Source organism: Corvus kubaryi, unplaced genomic scaffold (genome assembly GCF_017639235.1).
Source record: "Corvus kubaryi isolate FWS band 111438036 unplaced genomic scaffold, C.kubaryi_AGA036_p1.0 37256, whole genome shotgun sequence".
NCBI classification, from domain to species: Eukaryota; Metazoa; Chordata; class Aves; order Passeriformes; family Corvidae; genus Corvus; species Corvus kubaryi.
Window position 1 is genome coordinate 8,444,831 of NW_024581076.1, and position 18,329 is coordinate 8,463,159.

At 37.4% G+C, this 18,329-nt stretch overlaps 1 protein-coding gene across 4 annotated transcripts in view; it reads left to right on the forward strand.

Annotated features, from left to right (window-relative positions):
- TNFRSF19 (TNF receptor superfamily member 19) overlaps nucleotides 1–18,329 on the forward strand; it is a 59,030-nt gene that overhangs the window by 5,078 nt on the left and 35,623 nt on the right. For 2 of the 4 annotated variants that reach the window (XM_042023972.1, XM_042023973.1), the window contains 3 exons: nucleotides 7,715–7,803; nucleotides 8,369–8,479; nucleotides 18,041–18,219. In XM_042023972.1, coding sequence (XP_041879906.1) covers nucleotides 7,738–7,803; nucleotides 8,369–8,479; nucleotides 18,041–18,219 — 356 coding nt within the window. In that variant the 5' untranslated portion in view covers nucleotides 7,715–7,737. Of the gene's footprint in view, nucleotides 1–373; nucleotides 438–906; nucleotides 1,044–7,714; nucleotides 7,804–8,368; nucleotides 8,480–18,040; nucleotides 18,220–18,329 lie in introns of those variants that run through there. The other 2 variants (XM_042023974.1, XM_042023975.1) reach the window with 2 other exon arrangements.

Consider the following 18,329-nt stretch of genomic DNA (forward strand, 5'->3'; position numbering starts at 1 on the left):
CATCCATCCATATCCATCCATCCATATCCATCCATCCATCCATCCATCCATCCATATCCATCCATCCATCCATCCATCCATCCATCCATCCATATCCATCCATCCATATCCATCCATCCATCCATCCATCCATATCCATCCATCCATCCATCCATCCATCCATCCATCCATCCATCCATCCATCCATCCATCCATATCCATCCATCCATCCATATCCATCCATATCCATCCATCCATCCATCCCGCGGCACGTGGGGCGGCCGCCGCCCATTGGCTACCCGCGGTCAGCTGACCCGGGGCGGGGCGGGGCGGGAGCGGCGCGGCGTTGCCGGGGCGACGGGGCGGGCGCCGAGCGGGAGGCGGCGGTGGCGGCGGGGCGGGCGCGGGGAGAGCGCTCCTCGGATGGCCGGGGCGGCCGGCAGCCCGCGGCGTGGCAGGTGGGTGCGTGCGACATCCAGGCGGGCCCGAGCCCCTCCGCCGCGGAGCGGGGCGGCCACGGGGGGAGGCAGCGGCGCCTCCGCGCCCCGGGGCTCCGCGCGGCTCCCCTCGCCACCCCCCAGGGTACCGCGGGCTGGCCGGACACCGCTGCCCCGAGACCGCCCCGCCCGGCACCGGCAGCGCTGCCTGCCCCTAGGGCCAGCACATCACGGGGGAAGTGATGGCAGTGAGCTCCGCGGAAAGCTCAGGCTGCGGGGCAGCGCGGGGGCGGGGGAGGGCTCCGCCGGGCCCCGTGCTCCCCGCGGTGGCTCCGGCGCTGCCGCTCCGAGCCGCCGCCGTGCCCCGAGGTGTGCCGCGCTGCGTACGCGGGGCGCGGCGCAGCCCCGGAGAGCCGCGGCGGCCGCTGGTGGGTTCTGCAGGTCTCGACAGCCCTGGAGTGGCTGCTCCACGCCCCGGAGTGCGGCGAACAAAAAGCCCTTGAAAGCTGGGCTTTCATGTTCACAAGCGCTTCTCGTGTCTGCTGCATAAATAAGCTGCTGTTTGCTTCAAACAATTTTAGAGCTGGACTTGAAGGAATAGGAGCTCCTAACTTTTTCTTTTGCCTGGTAAGAAGTTGAAAAGCCCCAATTACATTTCGGTTTGTTGAAAAGCTTTTGATTGTTTGACTTCCTTTCCTGATGGCTGTCCCCATTAATCTGACCTTTAGCTTTACCTGATGTTCGTGAAAAATCGAGATACTAAATACTTATTTAGCGCCTTTATATTTACAACGACTTTAGATGGATGCTTTTATGAAGTTCATTAAGTGGTCTAGTAGCATTTATTATGAGCAAGTGGCAAATTGATTCAATATATAGGTAGGTTTCTTAACTACTGCATAATCTCTTTCAAGCACGCCTTCACCATCAGATATAAAGCAAGTTACTTAGGTATGTTACCTGGCAGCTTGTTACCATAAGAGAAAAGAGTTGGGGGTTTTGGGTGGGGTTTTTTGTTGTTGTTTTTGGTTGGTTGTTTTGTTGGTTTTTTTCAGACCTAGAAGTAAGCTTCTTTATTAGTTAGTTTAGTAGTAAGATGCTTAAAATGTCAGTTAAGGAGGCAATAAATTACTTTTTCTCACTTTCCACAACTTGCAATCCTAGTAGAAGAGAATGATGTGAACGAACGTAACTCATGTCTGTGGTTTTTGAGACATCACATGCCATCCAAAACTGCCCAAGGCTGGCTGGATAAATGTAGCATATTGGCTTTGCACCATTGCAGTAGTTAACCAGCCCAATGCTTTATAATTCATGATCCCTAAAAATTACTTTGAAAAGATCTATTAGGGTATTTTGGTGTAAATGAAGTATGAATATAATACTGGCATTCTCAATGAATTACTTATTCACATGTCTGAGTACAAAAGTACAAGTGCATCTTGACACTGAGATTTCTTCTAGCAAACCGGTGCCTCCTAGAACTTGAGATGGGTGAGATTTATTAAACAGAAGGATCAACTTTTTTTTTACCACAGTTTTGGTGTTGTATGAGTAGGCTCATCAATTTCAGTGAGAGTGGGAGTTCTTGTGTGAATCACAGGCTCTGATCCTCTAAAAAGCTTTGTTTATGTGTAGGAAAAATGTCACCACATTGCACCTTTGTTACAGTATTTCACTCTAATATCTAATTCATGATAAGCTGGATGTGTTGAAGAACACAAATGATAAACTGCTTTATCACCATTATTCTTGTGAAGGCGAGTACTTCAGTTAACATAACTTGAAGCATATGGTACTCAGGAGAAGCACAAATATTTCCTGGCTGTGTATAAATCTTCTTCTCATCTCCCTCAGCCCCTAAAATACATCGAAGTGGTTTTGATCACCAGCAAGGTTCTAACTTTGATCTGCTACCTTTGTCTTTACAAAATTAGAAATAAATTCTTAGCTGCCTAATGTCATACAATTTCACGTATGGTAGCTTCTGTAAAATACAGATCTATTCAACATGATACTTAATGTGATGAATGTGCTCTAGCTGACAGTATGATGTTTTTTTCCCACATTTCTCGGAAAAGTTGGAGCAAATGTGGTCAGACAAGACCTCATTTACTTCACAAAGGGGAAGAGTACAAGGGTTGTGGGCAGGGTGTAAAGGGAAAATGTTCTAGACCTGTGAGACAGAATAACAATGTGCAGCTCTATGGTGGAAGTTCTTGTCCCTAACTTGCTCCCTTTCTTTGTCTTTGTAGCAGCGTAAGTACTTTCCCTTCTCTTGTTTCTTGCCCGTGGGGCACTGACTCTGCAAAAGCCATCTGCCACTCCTTCTTGTTTTATTGCATGCAGTTGACAGCTGCGGGTGGGAAGTAGGTGGTTAGAAAGGAGCTGAGACCCTGTTTGTTGGATACCAGAGACCTCTGTTGGCAAGATAAGATGATTATATTTTCATCCCTCTTTTTTACCCAGAACTTCTCAGAGTACTCTACTGGTGTTAGAGAGCTCATGAAAAGTGGTCGTCCAGAAAAAATATCAAATCAAATATGGGAAACTTATAAGATCTGGTTGTAAATTAACTGGGAATTCACAGCTTCAAGTAAAGTGAATGTGTAGTTGGGACTCTTCACCCTTTCTAAAGTTTTCCTTAGAAGATGGATGATGTTGACTTCAAAGTTTTGATGCTTACATGTCTGAGAAACCTGCTAGTCAGCCATAATTTAGCCATGCTGCTTTGATTCTTGAGGTAGTGTGTCTTTCAGGGTGGAAGACCATGAAAAAGAAGAAATATTTTTCTGACATGGACTTTGAAATAAAATGATGACTACTATTCAGGCAAGCTGGTAAATGTAGGAGTAAATTCTAGAGGACAATGGATTCTAGAACCCTGAAAGGCTGGAAGTTCTTACTTCCACATTACATTTATTACATGTTTCTAATTTGTTTTTTGATATTGCTCTCTTTATGCATTTGCATAGTAGGCCCCAAATGACCTTAAAATTATGCAACTGCATTTCCAAATGGAAGCTCTCTATCCTGAGTTCAGTACATTACCAGTGATGATTGCTTTTCCCTGAGTATTTTAGGCAAGCATATTACTGTTAACCTAATAAGATGTATTTGGTATGATTTAGTGACCTCAAAAAACTGTCCACAGTTTTCTTTCTTCTAATAAAATTAAGTATAACTGTATGCAGGATTTTAAAAATCAGTATCTGGACAAGAGCAAATAATCTTTAAAGGTATGGAACCTCTGTTTACTCACACGTGTTTTAGGGGCAAAAAACTTCCGGTAACTTCTTACTTGAAAGCATGAGGTGAATGGCTGGTGTCCAACAGACATCAGTATAATGCCATTTGGTATCATGAGAGAAGAAATTTGCCCAATGGCAACCTATTATTAAGTGCTACAGTCTCTGCTTTTTAAGCAGGACTTTTGACCAAACTGGAGATTGAACAAGAAATACGCAGCTGACACAGTTCTCTCTCCTTTGGGACTTCCGTTCAATACAATGAGTTATTAATGTGCCTTAACCGTTAGTGTGCCTTTCAATTATTTTTATCAAAATTTTGTCATGAAAGAAACATTTTATTTTATTTGTGCTCTTAACAATGGTTATTGTACACTGGCTTGTTTCTTTCTCACATGTTAGTCAGTATATAGTCTCTGGTGTTGTTTTGGTAGGAGTGATGACAGTGGGCATGATAGAGTTCCATAGGCATTCATACACGTCTGCTGAAATTATTTGGTGTTTTGGTGCTACTAAAATGCACTGGTACTACTGAAGTGCTCTGAAGTTCAAGGTCCGTAGACCTGCAAGCTTTTGGAGTCTTTGTTAATTGCAGAAGACATATAGATGATATCTCCTATACTAGACCTAAAGCTATAAGATCTCATGAAACTTGTAATGATCAGTCAAAAAACTGAAGCTTAGTTAGGTGTATAGATAAGCTGGAGAAGTCCTTGATAGTTTGATCCCAGTTATAAAACGTTTGATTTTGAAAATTTGCTCTGTGTTGTAGAACTCCTGGTGACTGGACTTGGCGAGACTGTTATAAAGGCAGTAGGTTTTCTTTTAAATAGAGAATATTTCACAGCTGCAATGAAATTTCATACCTAAGTGAACAAAATGTATTTTGTTTCAGGATGCTTTACCCTGTGCTTTTTATTTTCTAAAAGTCTTTGAGGTACATGCTATAAGAAGATCATCTTATGACAGATAGGGCAATTCCAAAACTGAAATACAAGATATCAGCATGACCAGTAAGATTTTTAATACTGCTTGTTGTTCTGTATGACCTTCTGTTAAGGACTGGCATTTGATTTTTATTTCAATTGTGACTCCAGAATATTAAAACATGAAAATACATAATTAGCTTTGTTTCAATATTGATTTTGATAAGTTGTATGTATACTGATTTTTTAGCTATGTTAAATCTTCAAGTTATTGCATACTGGAGAAAAGGTCTAGGGTTAATATACCTGAATTACATTAAGCTAATATAGTTTTATTGCAAATAACTAGTCTGCAGGGCAGTTAATTGGGCTGTTCTTAATTTTCTTAATTTTTTCATGCTTCAGGTGACTTGCACAGAAAAAGTAGCCTTCTTAGATTGTTACAGCTCCATATTTTGGATCATTAGGTTTAGTACAGCTCACCAGTATTATTTGTAGTGAAAATTCTATGTGAAACTTGACACAAAAATATGCAATTATTACACTCTTCAGTTTCTTTTTGATATGTTACACATGTATTTTCAGAAGCAAAAGTAAATATTGAAATTTAAAATTAAACTTACTTTTAACTTCAGAAAGAATCCTGGTTATGAAGTTTTGATAGTATTATATAGATAGTAATAATTACATTAGAACTATACTGTGCTATTTTTTATATTATTAAGGATTTTTCAAAAATTTTTAATTATTAAGGAATATGTATGACTTGGAGTAATCACCTGACATTCAAATCTAAGAAACTCAATTATATTTACAACTTTATTTCACTTGCACACTTCTGTAAAGTTTTAACTCCTATAGCAATTAAGAAAGCACATGAAGTATTTATTTTTTACACTAAACAGTGTAATGTATTTATTTTATGTATTACATGAAATTAAAAAGTTAATGAGGATTTTTCTCCCAAATCCCATTAATTTCAGCATGATTCTTTTAATTAATATGTAATCAGTTTATTTCATTTAGCTCTCAGACTTTTAGCTTTACTGTCTTGTCTTCTCTGAATCAAGTGAAGTCAAGTTTGTTTTACAGGATTGCTTTTCTGTAATGCAGTGTAGAGTTGTTTGTTGTATTACTGTTCTTAGTTATTTTTTATTTTCTTCATATATTACTCTTGAATTTCTATAGCATTCCAAAGGGAATGAACAGCAAAATTGAACAGGACCAAAATTAAGACTTTCTTGATAATTATTTCAAGGTTACTGAGGTGTAAAGTCTCACAATTTTTCTCTTATCTAATCTAGTTTTACTTAGCAGATATTCAGTTACTTTTTGGCCAAAGATGTAAAGTATGATGTGTATATTTACCCATTTTGTATCTTTCAAAAAACAGATGAGAAATGTTTCTTGAAATTTCTGAGTTCCCTTAACAGTATTTTTACTGTCTGTACACTGTTTGCTCTTTGCTATTACTAGAAATTGTTTTGTTTTTACATACCTATTTTTTTTCAGCATTAGAATTGTCAGCTTCTCATGACTTAAAAACTTAAAATTTGTTGACTCTCCTTTTTCATTTTTCTAGTTGTTCTACAGTACTTTTTACATGAAGTTGTGTTTTGGTCATCCAGAATTATTTCTGAGATTTTTCCATTTCATGTTTCTTGCCTTATTTTTTTTTCCTCAGACTTAAAAAAACCCCCTGTGTTGAATACTATGTCCATATGTGTTCGTATTCCTTGAGAATATGTCCTCTTCTTTACCCATGTTGACATGCACATAATCTGATAACTGTCGTTGGCCCATAGACCATTACCATCACTAAGTGAGAAATAACCATATAAATGTCATCTTGGCTTTCCCATGGAGTGCTGTCTCACACATCTCTGCCTGCTCTGTTCTTTCTAGCAGACTTTTGCTCTTTTTACACTTCAAAATGCAGCTTAAAAAATATCAGTAGTGACACTAAAGTGTACTTTCTTCTTATTGATTAGAATTCATTAACGAGGGTATTCATGCAGTAAAATGTGAAATTGTGTGTTAATTATAGTTTATGTTCATTCTGGTTGTATAGTTTTGAAAGCATATTATACTTGCAGTAGTTCCATGTTGTAAAGCATTTTACAACTTAATGTTTTTCTCTGCTATTTTCCTTTTGTTTTGCATTACATCCTTTCATTTGTTAGTCTCTACTCTTAAATGATAAAAACTACTGATTTTGTATTTTAAAATAGCGTACCTAAACATCAATCCTTAAGCTCTGAAGTAGGCCAGAAATGCTTTAAACATTGTTTTCCTCATGTAGCTGAAAGCAATTACATTATATGACTGTCATATAAAGTATGAAAATTAAGATCAAATTCAAATATCATGTTATGTAAGGTGGATTTATTTTTTCTTTTCTTGTTCTTATTGATATAGTTTGGATTATTGAACTAAAAGTTACAGTTCCATTTTCAGGTTACTGAAAGAACCAAGAAGTAAGAAGCTAGAATTTAGCATAAATAATCAAAAAAACAAAAGGAAAGTAAGTAGAGAAAAAATATTCTTTGCCTACTAGCTCCTAAACAGTCATGTTTACACATCTTTAGAAGTAATATCCCTTTGGTAGGTGGTAGAAACAGAATCTGTGTATGCCTCCAGCTGCTTGCAGAGTAAAGTAGAAGGGGATGTGTTAGTCAGTAGGCAAACCTTCTGCTTGACCCTGCAGTACAGAAGGAATGTTCTCAGGAACAGCTATCATCTCCTGCTTTGATATGTGGCATGTTAGAAGAAATTTATTTTTGTCTGTTGATCATGTGCTTAGTTGAGTGTTTAACAAGAAAGAAAGATATGTTAGGGATAAATGGTGATGTTCTCTAATCTGGACTGATAGCTATCTCTTCTTTTGAGATTTAAAACTATAGAAACTTTGTGTTTATGGTCTTGTGCTCAAAAGGCATATGATTTTTAAAGCATATGTTTGTTGTTTAGCAGCTCCCAGGAATCCATCTGCAAGTGTTAATGGCATTGACAGATTTGTATTTTGACATGCCAAGTGACAGGAACTACAATGGGCATGTGACTTCTTCAACTTAAATTATGTAAATAGAACGATTTTTTTTTTTTTTTTTTTTTTTTATTCTAGGGAGAAAGGTTTTATTGCAAGAAATGGATGCTAAAGGATTACAAGGAGATGATAGATTGAAGGTGCTCGTCATTTTACTAGCATATTTGGTAAGTTAAAGATTAATATTTTCCCCCCATGTTGAAAAAATAGTATTGAACACAGAAACTGTGTCTTTTGTTTTAGATATTACTGCTAACACTGAAAGTCTTAAAATGCTGCCTGCAGACAATTGCATATAGATTTTATTGATTTGAGAGTAAGCTTGGTCCACTGATTCATATATTTTCTGGCTGCTCCTCACTCCAAAATTACAAAATTTTACCTTGTGAGCCTCTTCATGGACGAAGGAGTGGACTAGGACAGAAAATGTGGGTGAATAGTGCTGTGGAGGTGATATGGCTTCACTTCAGAGAGATGGCCATCTCTTACTACAGTGTGCTGTAGACATAGTTCAGGTGTTTGGAGTATTCAGTTTATGGACAGAATGTGGCATAGCACACAATTACATTGCCTGCTAAGTGTACTTAACTCTGGCTTGCTGTAGAACTAAAGGTAATTAATAATTCAAAAAGTTATTTTTAAGATCAAAACATGGATTTATTTCTCAGATTTAATATATTTTGATGAATTTACCCTTTTTTTGTTTTGTTGTTGGTTTGGGGTATTTTTTAGCTAAATAAGGTAATTTGCGAGACTGGAGACTGCACAGAACAAGAATTTAAGGACCAGAATGGAAACTGTATCCTCTGCAAACAATGTGGGCCTGGAATGGAACTCTCAAAGGTAAGGAAATCATGCTTTCTTGAATTTACTTTTTTTCTGATAATTGCATTTATGTATGTGATCTAAAATAATGGATATCTGTACTTATGTGAAAATATTTACTGTTTCGGCATTTGAGCCTTTTGCAGTTTTTCAAGAACCATGTTATCTGGTTGCTTTATATAAAATGCTCAGTTCAGAAAATTATGATGCCATTAATAAAGTAGGTAGTACCATATGGATCTGGATATGGGCTCTCTAATTAGTTTTTTAAAGGTGAATTAATGCTACAAAGAAGGGAAGAAACTACAAAGCGGGAAAAAAAACTACAAGGAGTTAAGACTGAATAACCTTACTCTGTAGAAGGGAATGTAAAAAATTTATTTTAAACTAGTGATTGGTACAGACTGCTGAAATGCAGGGGCTTAATTTTTACAGTGCTGACATTCACAATCAGTTACGGATTTTAGGTGACAAAGTTTAAATATTTTATATATGACCTTGTGTCTTAACAGAATGGTTTATAATAAAAAGGTCATAAGTACATAAATACAGAGTAAGATTCAAATGAGAGCTAATATATTTCCTTAGAATAGGAGGGAGATAGGTGATTGTTCTTTTTTACTGGATCAGTGGTTGGAGCACTTTAAGAAGCCAGATTCAAGTCATGCTCAATTTCTTCATTTTACAATTCATTAAAAATGCTATAAACGTAATTCTTATCTTTATGCCACGTAAAGTAATTGAAAAGGTTGAGGCCAGAAAAATGCATGATAATATTTAGAAGACACATAAGAAATTCTTGTTAATATCATGGAGAAGGAAATACTATTGTGAATCTTATGTAATTGTATTTTGCTTTTATAACAATTGCATCTCTTCCAAAAGAAAATCCCCATAAAAGTTTTTGAATTGCTCTGTTTTTAGGACCGTGGAAATGAATCAATGGAGATGAATGCTGGCTGTGATTATGGGCTGGGATTCAGTAGAACTAGAAAGTTCACTTGGCAAAATTTTCAGCAAAATTCCAAGTCTGAGTGCAAGTTACGAGGGGGATCTTAGTGGTTTTCAGCTCAGAGAAAGTAGGTGCTGTGCATGAGCAGGGATGGAGAGCAGTGAAGGAAGCCGTAGCTGAAACGAGAAGGAGAGAGGGATACCTTGGGATTTACTAACTCAGTTACTGGAGGTGAAAGAGATGACAGAATGAGTTATGTGTCTTGGGAGACTGGATGTCTTGAGGGAGCAAGTGTGTCCTGGCAGAGGTGTGAGGATGGTAAAGCAAAAGAGAGTTCAGGGTGGTGTCGTGAAGGGTGAGTAGACCTACTCATGCATGTGTAAGACTCTTCCTTCAGAGTCCACATCTTGCCCATTGTTGGAGTGTGCACTGTGACCCTGACATAAGTATGCAGTCAGATTCATACCTGAGAGGTGGGGCCATAAAGAGCATGCCCTTTGCATACAGAAAGGCAAACTCTGTCTTGGTCTTCTACTGATAATGTAAAAAGGAATTTAGGGTGTTTAGGGGAATTTGAAATATTTCTTTTGAAAATTTTTTAACATGAACCGTTCCTAAGTTTGGTGTGTATCTGTGTCCAAACTACAGAGGGATAAAGAAGCTTTCTGTTTATGGCTTTGTATTTCCTACTATGTTCAGCTCTGAAAAAAGCACAAGTTAAATATTGTGGCTTGTGTGTGATTTGAAGAGATTTACTGCAATTGAGTGACACATTTTCTCTATCTCTTGACCCTACAGGAATATTTAGTTTCACACTTTAGTGGGAATCACTTTGTATGTTGGGCAGTATTAGTTAAGGTTTAGTCATACAGGCAATGCTGTTGAAGCAGATTTGGACGTGACTTACGACATGGATGTGGTTTTGTTTGGATTTTTTCAGATTGGCCTTAAGTTTGAGAACTCAAAGGTTCGAGGAGGTGTTTTAATTTATAAAGGGGCTTGTAAATATGGCACTGTATAGCAGTGGGCCAGTACTATGTGCATTTATGCAGTCAGATAATATACTTACCTAGTTGGCAAATAAAACCCAAAAGCATAAAAGCCAAGGCCCTCAGTAATTACACTCATTTTAATAAAGAAACACTTAACTAAAACAGCAAGGTTATAGTTTGCAATAGTACACTATTCAAGTTATGGTTTTGCTTCAGCTATTTTTGCTTACAGTCTGATAGTCCTGATTCTTAGGACAAGTTTGCTGTTTTTGAAAATATGAATGCTTGGTTAATTTCACTATGTAACTGCTTCTCACAGACAGTAATAGACTTTCAAAAATATTTTTTTCTTCTACACTAGAAATGAAATGACAGATTTTTCTCAAACCTAAATGAGTGGAATCATAATTTCCTTCATAAATAGAACAATTGTACCACTGTAAATAGAACAATGGTACAATTTTCCGTGAATCATAGAAGGATGTGATGCTGTGGCTGTAACTGAAATGTGGTTGAAAGTAGTCATGTAGAACTACAGCTTGAAGCAACAAATATGTTAAGTCAAAGGTCAGAACGTAAAGGGAAGAGGCGTTTAATGATATACTTGAAGTAATTTGCAGCCCAGGAGAAGTTTTGTTTGCTTGGTTTTTCTACATATGAGAAAGCAATGATATGATAATGCTGTAGTTTAATAACAGTTTCTTAACACTAAATAATGTGTCAGTTCTCCTATCAAATATTTAGTGCTCGTGGATAAAACTAGATATGCTGCTGGATGTGTGAGCATGATTGTCTGTCTAAGTATATAGTAAAATACAATGTTAGTGGTGGGGTCTTTGGTTCAGTTCCCCGAGTGTTTTAAGCAATTGACAGACAGATTTCTTTTTATGTTTGTAACAAAACACGTCAGCCTATATTATTGAGTACAAAAGCCCAGCTTTTCTCATCTTGTGAATGAGAAATTACTGTCTCTCAGTTACAATCTAAATATGTAGTTTTCTTTCTTGTCTTGACTGACTTTACAAAAATACAGGGCAAAAACCCGCCTGTACAGAGTGCATATATGTATGTGTGTGTATATATATATACTTATTTTTACAACTATTGTTTACAACTTCAGTTAGATATATATATATATATATATTTGTTGCTATACTATATAAGCATTTCACCTTTCTAAATTAGGGAAATGCTGTAGCCTTTTCTCAATTTATACATGAGACACTAACATAAATCAAGTTGCCCATGATAATGCAGGAATTTTTTTGTGGAACGAGGTAGACAGGCCATAGAGTGGAACAGAAGGTTTCTCTTAACAAGGCAGCACATGGACAAGACAAAGGGTGATGGGCACAAATTGTACCGGGAGAATTTTTTTTTTACAGTGAGAACATTCATTCACTGAAACAACCTCCCTAGAGTCCTCATCACTGGGAGCTTTTAGGATGCAACTGGACAGGGTGCTAGATCATCTCAAATCAGCTCAGGTCCCTGACCCATGAAAGTTTGAATCAGACGTTCTTTCAAGGTTCCTTCTAATCTGGCTGTTCTGTGATTGAATGGTAGGTGTTTTAATTTTGTTTGCAAACCAGTGCTCAGTCTATTGGATTGACCTTCCTGTCTGTATAGGTGAGCAATTTCAGACACCATTGATAGCATGAAGCAAAACAAGCAAAAAACCCAGTCTTATTTCATGTAACTAATTCTGAATCTAGATTATTATTTTCAGCTTTTGCTGACACAGTTTAATGGAGCGCTCTTTTTCAAAAATGTTTTCAAGTAACTTTTTCTTCCTTAAAGTAAGAAAGAAATAGTACACCCTCAGCTTTTCCTTTCTGATTGCCTATCTACTGTTCTAACAACAGTGCTGCAATGTTACATTCGCTTAGAACTAAAATCCATTGATCACTTATGTTAATTGTATTTTTTATTAAGTACTTTTAACATATTACCATCAGAAGAAAGGAAGCTTTGTTATTGTATCAATAGAATTGATGGGAAGAGAGTGAAAGCTGCTTCCCATGTTTGTTTGCTTCTATTTGTTAATTAAAAAAAAATGTCTGTATAGCCTTTTCTTCTCATAAACGTGTGTCTTTGGTAATGTTTGTGAAACCTTTGAATCACTGAATAAGCTTAGTTTTCAGTGTGAGCAGTCTTTGTTTCAGGTTGGGTTTTTTTGTTTTGGGGTTTTTTGCTAGCTTTTTGGGTTTTTTCTTTTTTTGTTAAGCAGTTCTTTCTTCTGGGGTGGGAGAATGAAATGGTTGTGTCGATTCAAAAGGAAGTGCTTCATGTGGCTCAGCATTATTTCACTTCTCATTCATTTAGTAGATAGCAAAGCATCACGTAGTTAAGCACAAGTCATTTAATATCTTCCATTCTTTAAGTGGCTTCAGTTTGCCAGTGCCTGAATAGTTATTGGTGTGGCCTGATAGTAACAGCCTTTTGTCCTATCTTATATGTGTTTCTGAAATAAATCAAACCTTATATATTATTGAAATTTATAGAAATCACAATTAATGCAAAAAACCCCCCCAAAAACCCACAAGGTAGTTTGTGTTTCAGCCTTTTTCTTGCAAATGTTCAAGTAAGGAAATGAAAGTCCTTCCAGTCTTTTCACCATCTTTTTTTTTTTTAAGTTCAGTAACTCTATAGCTTCCATGCCTTCCCTTTTTTTAAATTTAAAAAAGCAATCTGTATCTCAGCCTCATCAAACTTCTATTGCAACTCAGAGTTTAAACTGCAATTCTAGATTGTTTTATCAACAGATCACATCTGAGGTTGTAGTTCAGAAACATTGAAAGGACAGTTTTGTCAATAGTAAGTTCTTTGCACAGTGCCCTGCTGTGCACTTAGGCTGACAGTAGATTTTTAGGGTGTACTGTGGAACAGGTTACTGAGCTGATCACTTGTAACCTGGATCAGTCCCATGGTCAGATTTATGACTCAGCCTCATTGTCAGTTGAGCCAGTACACTGAGGACAGTGTAGGAAAATAAAGGAATACAAAACAAAAGGTGAAAGGGAGAGTGCCTGAAGCCAGCATTGCCATCAAGTTAATGATAAATACTGTCACCAAGAGACAGCTGCTGTACAGAGAGCTGGTGGGATGGAGGCAGCTTAATGGTTGCTCAGGTGGGGCTGTGTATCACAGCTTGCTTCCTTGTACCAGGTATATGATGAAGAAAGAGGAGACCTGCATGTTGTCTCAGGAAAAGGATTTGTGAATTAAGCGGGCAGGTACTGTTTGAAGCTACTGCTGAATGTGACAGTCCTCACACAGAACATCAGAGTGGCGTGCTAAGACTGACCTGTTGTTACAGTGAAGCTACCGAGATGTTTAGCAGTCACGCGTAACTTTTCAAAGCAAGAGAGCTGCTTGTGAGGAAGCCTGCCAGATCTCAGCTCAGGAGGGGCCAACATGTTTCTGGAAATTGGAGCAGCTGCGTGTAGGCATGTCAAATCATCTTCACTGAGAATGGAACTTTTGTGACCCTAACTGTGCACTTTGACACAGTAGCTAAGTCTGACCTTCACAGCACACTGTTGCAGCCTGTCCTGCTCAGAGACTTCTGCTGATAGATAGGGCTCGTTATTGGATTCTGGGTGAGGCTGGCCCACAGCCTAAGGTACTTTGGGAAGCTAAAACCGTGTGCTATTTAACAAGGCCATGTACTCAAAGGTATTAGGAAAAACTTCATTTCCCAGCACCAGTGTAGTGCCGCAACCTGTTACATGACCCGACAATAATTAAAAGTGTCTTAATGCCTGGAAGACTTTTTCTTGAGAATACCCAAGTATTCTTGTAATCATCATGGCATAAGTGGAACTGCTCTGTGCTGTGTTGTCTAGGGACTTACATAGGTTGTGGATAATCAGTGGAACTAGAAACAAATTCTAAAATGTACTTGCAGATTATGATCTTAATGATGCCTGAAAGCATTTTTTTAATGAAATTTGAGGTTATTTTAATTGAAATAATGTTTAAAATCTAATTTACTTTTCATTTACTGTCTGTGTTGGATTCAACTTTTAGGGAAAAACCATACTACTTAGCTCCAGTACCCTTTATAGTCTGCTAGACTTTTGGTCGTTCTGTCTGGATCAGTGTTTGGGTAGTACATAGTGAAAGAAAATTTTAACAGTGGCCTGATAGTACTTGAAGAGGTGTCTGCATTATTCTGTGCTTTTAATATTTTTAGCTAGAAGCTAAATTACAAGTTTGGTTAACTAGTTTGCTACAGATTCCTAGGCAGCCTTGGCCAGTCACCCACTTGATACCTTAGTGAAACACTTCTGACAGAGTTGTTCTCAGGATACATACGTTAAAGGTAAAGAGATGGCACATTACTGTGCTAGTGAAAGCTGTATAGATAACAAGAAAATTGAAGTGCATTTGAGTTTTGAAGATTTTTTTTTTTTTTTAATTAACTTTAATTCAGTTTTCTAAAGAAGTGTTTCAGTCTTTATGGCTTGTACTGTGTATCATTTGAGAGAGACAATTTTTGCTAATTGAAAAGGGAAAGTGGAAAGGGAGGAGTGTGCTAAGTGTTCTTCACAGAAAGTTTTGCAACAGCAAAATTAAAGACGGCATATATTTGTGCTCTTTTTTTTTTCTGGCACAAAAATAATTTTTTTTTCTTTAATTGTGCTAATTGATATTAAAAGTTTTATTTATCTTTCCTGCAGTCCTAAGGTCAACTGCCACAGGAGATGAGCTCTCTTTTAAAGTTAAAAGTTGGAGGATAGAAAGGGTGTAGGGGAGCTGGGAACTATTAAGATCTCGTCAGCCATACAACTTGACAGCTTTCTAAATAGAACACTGAGAAAACTGGTGCACATCAGTTTTGCACATGAACTGATAAAAGATGAACAGTCAATTGTTTGTATCTTTGCTGGACTGCTAAATTATAAAGTCCAAGATTTCAAAGGGTTTGAGTCCATCATCTAAATCACATCCTTCAGTTTAGGGAATGTGGTTAATTATGAGTACAGATCTGTTTGAAGTTCTGCCTGGTTTACAAGCTTAAATATTTATTTGCACCTGCCAGGCAGTTAACTACCTCAAATATTATGTGAACATAAAAAGCACATAAATAAGTTTTAGTTGTTATGAATTAGTATCTGTAGAATTCCTGGCAAGGACTTAGAAGCCATCTTTGAAAAGATGGGAGACTGTAAATTCCTTGGGCAGAAGATTTCTTTATATTGCATCCACCATTTTCATAGCTTTAAAGTAAACCATTCCATGATGCAAAGGATCACTAGGATGTGTCCCTACATCCATCTGTAGCAAAGCAGATCTGATCTAGAAACAATTTACTCAGCTTTGGTAGTTTGGGCCAGTGAGTGAAAGTATTTAATTCTAACTTTTATTTCCTGTTTGTTTTTTGATCCAAAGCTTCAAAGGTAGTCTGGAAAGGAAAACTTATAATTAAGTTAATTTAAGCCTTACATTTGAAAGTTTGATAGGACTTGGGAGGGACTGATTCCGAGTGATTTATCAAAAGATCCAAATATACATGGTTTAACTGAGCTGTATGATATATTCCATAACACTACTATTTGGATAAGCTAGCTAGAAAGAGTAGATATTTAGAAAGAATGTGTTAAAGATTAATGATATTCAATGGAAAAGTTTATTTAGACTTAGGGAAAGCAAAATCTAACACAAGTTAATCTGGTTCCAGTCCCTGGTGGTAATCATGTAGCTTTGTGTACAGTCTTACATAAATGAAATGGAGTGTAAAAATTAACACAGGAAGATACAGCTAGAACTGACATTGCTTTGGCATTGATTCCTAGTAGAAACTTTTCAATTTGAAATAAAAGGGTATAAAATGTTCTACATCTGAAGTAAATAAAAAAAGAAAATAAATATTTTTATCACTTTTTGCCTACCAGCTTTAATATAGTCCCAGTATATCACAGGAGGACCATGCTATGTAGTGCATGAAACTGTAGGATGTCTTTAGTTGTTAATAACTGCAATGATTTGTCTGTCTGCTCCTCGATCTGAAAAATACTCAATAGTAATAGATAATAGATTACATTTCAGCTAAAAGAAAGCAAAATGAAAACGAAAGATTATTTTTTAAGTTCATGGATCTAGAGACAGAGGAAGAAGACTATTTTTAGTGTCTTTTTGTAGTTGCTTTCATAAATTGTCCATTTTCTGTGTACTTGAGCGCTTGTTCTTCAGAGGACAGTAAAATTTATTGTTAACATAAAGGAAAATTTAAAAGTCTTAGAATGTCCTGTAAAATGCATCTGAAGTTGTTTATTGTTACTTTGTCAGTGCAGGTTAGAGGCACTATAAAATGCATATTGGCCATCTTGATCACAGAGCTTGTCCCATAGATGCTTTCTCAGTGCAAAGCCTTGGAGAATCCAAGGGTGTTGGATCTTGGAAAATCTGAGTGTGTTTCTAAAGTTTAAAAGCTTTTTTTTATTGCAGCAGATTTGGTTAGGTTGGTGACTTTGGAACAAGTTGTTTATATGCATCAAACACATGTGTTATGGTGGAAACTGGTAGAAACTTTGTCTGAAGCTGCCCTAGTTGAAGATTTCCCGCAGCTCTCCCTCTGGGAAGATGCCCTGTTTTTCCACTGAAAACACATACTGGAGAACCAGGTCCCCATATTGTGCCTTTCCCAATAAGTCCTTTCTGGCAATATGTTGTATTCTTCTCACTGTTTTGTGGTGTATCACCAATGCATCCAATCTAACTCCAGAGTACCAAACAAAATTGGTAGGATATTTGGATGATAAGAGGGAATAGCAACTCCTAGTAACTTGATAACTCCTAAGAAGTTGATTGATAGTTTTTAGTAATCAGTTAATAGGATTCGGTCCCCAAACTATTACATAGGTTTGGTGTTTATCTTTGCAGCTTGTCAGTTGTATTAGGTGTCCTTTTGCAAATGAATGGAAATAATGCCTTTAAACCGCTAAATTAGGCAGAAATAACCAACCATAACAATATTGCTTGTACAGTAAAATATCGTTCCTCTCTGTGATCTGCAGATCTATTAAACTTCTCCAACAGTTTAAGAACTGTTAGGACTGTAGTGGATTGAGTTTTTGAAATTCTTAGTGGCTCAGCAACATTTCATGCCTAGCTGATGGTTATTAACCAGCTCTAGTTTATTTGGTAACAGAAGTCCTAAGCTTTTGAAGATCAGTGCACTCTCTTCAGCAATTAACTTTGTTCACCTTAGCTATGAACCTTAATATCAAAGTGCTTCTTTGCTGTTTTTGTAACTGAGTAAGTGCCTTTATACTTCACTTGTCCCAGTTTCTTCGCTTTCACATGACTGACCTAATTAAAAAACAGACAGCTCAATAATTCTACCATAAGCTAGTAATAATGAAACTGTGGGAGTCCTTGAAGCCCTTTATCATTCAAATACACAGTGGTTTCATGAATAAAGTGGATGACTAAGTATTACTTATAGAGGTAAGGGAGATTATTAGCAGTGGAAGACACATTTGAACTTGCTGAAAGGATGGCTTTTGTCTCGAGAAAGACCTACTCTCGGGTAATAATTACACTACTTCTTCATTTTATCCGAGCATTCTCTTCTTGTTCACGCCTTCAGTGACTGAATAGCTTCCTATTGCTTGTTAATCCCTACAGGAATGCGGCTTTGGATATGGGGAGGATGCACAGTGCATGACATGCAGGCCAAACAGATTCAAGGAAGACTGGGGCTTTCAGAAGTGCAAGCCTTGTCTGGACTGTGCATTAGTTAACCGGTTTCAGAAGGCCAACTGTTCTGCCACCAGCAATGCACTATGTGGGGACTGTTTACCAGGGTAAGACTATTTCTGAAGATGAGACTTGAACAAATTCGAACCTAATTTACATTAAAATTGCTTGTTCATGTTTTCTGGATAAATGTGGGTGCCCTTTGTGTATGTATGAA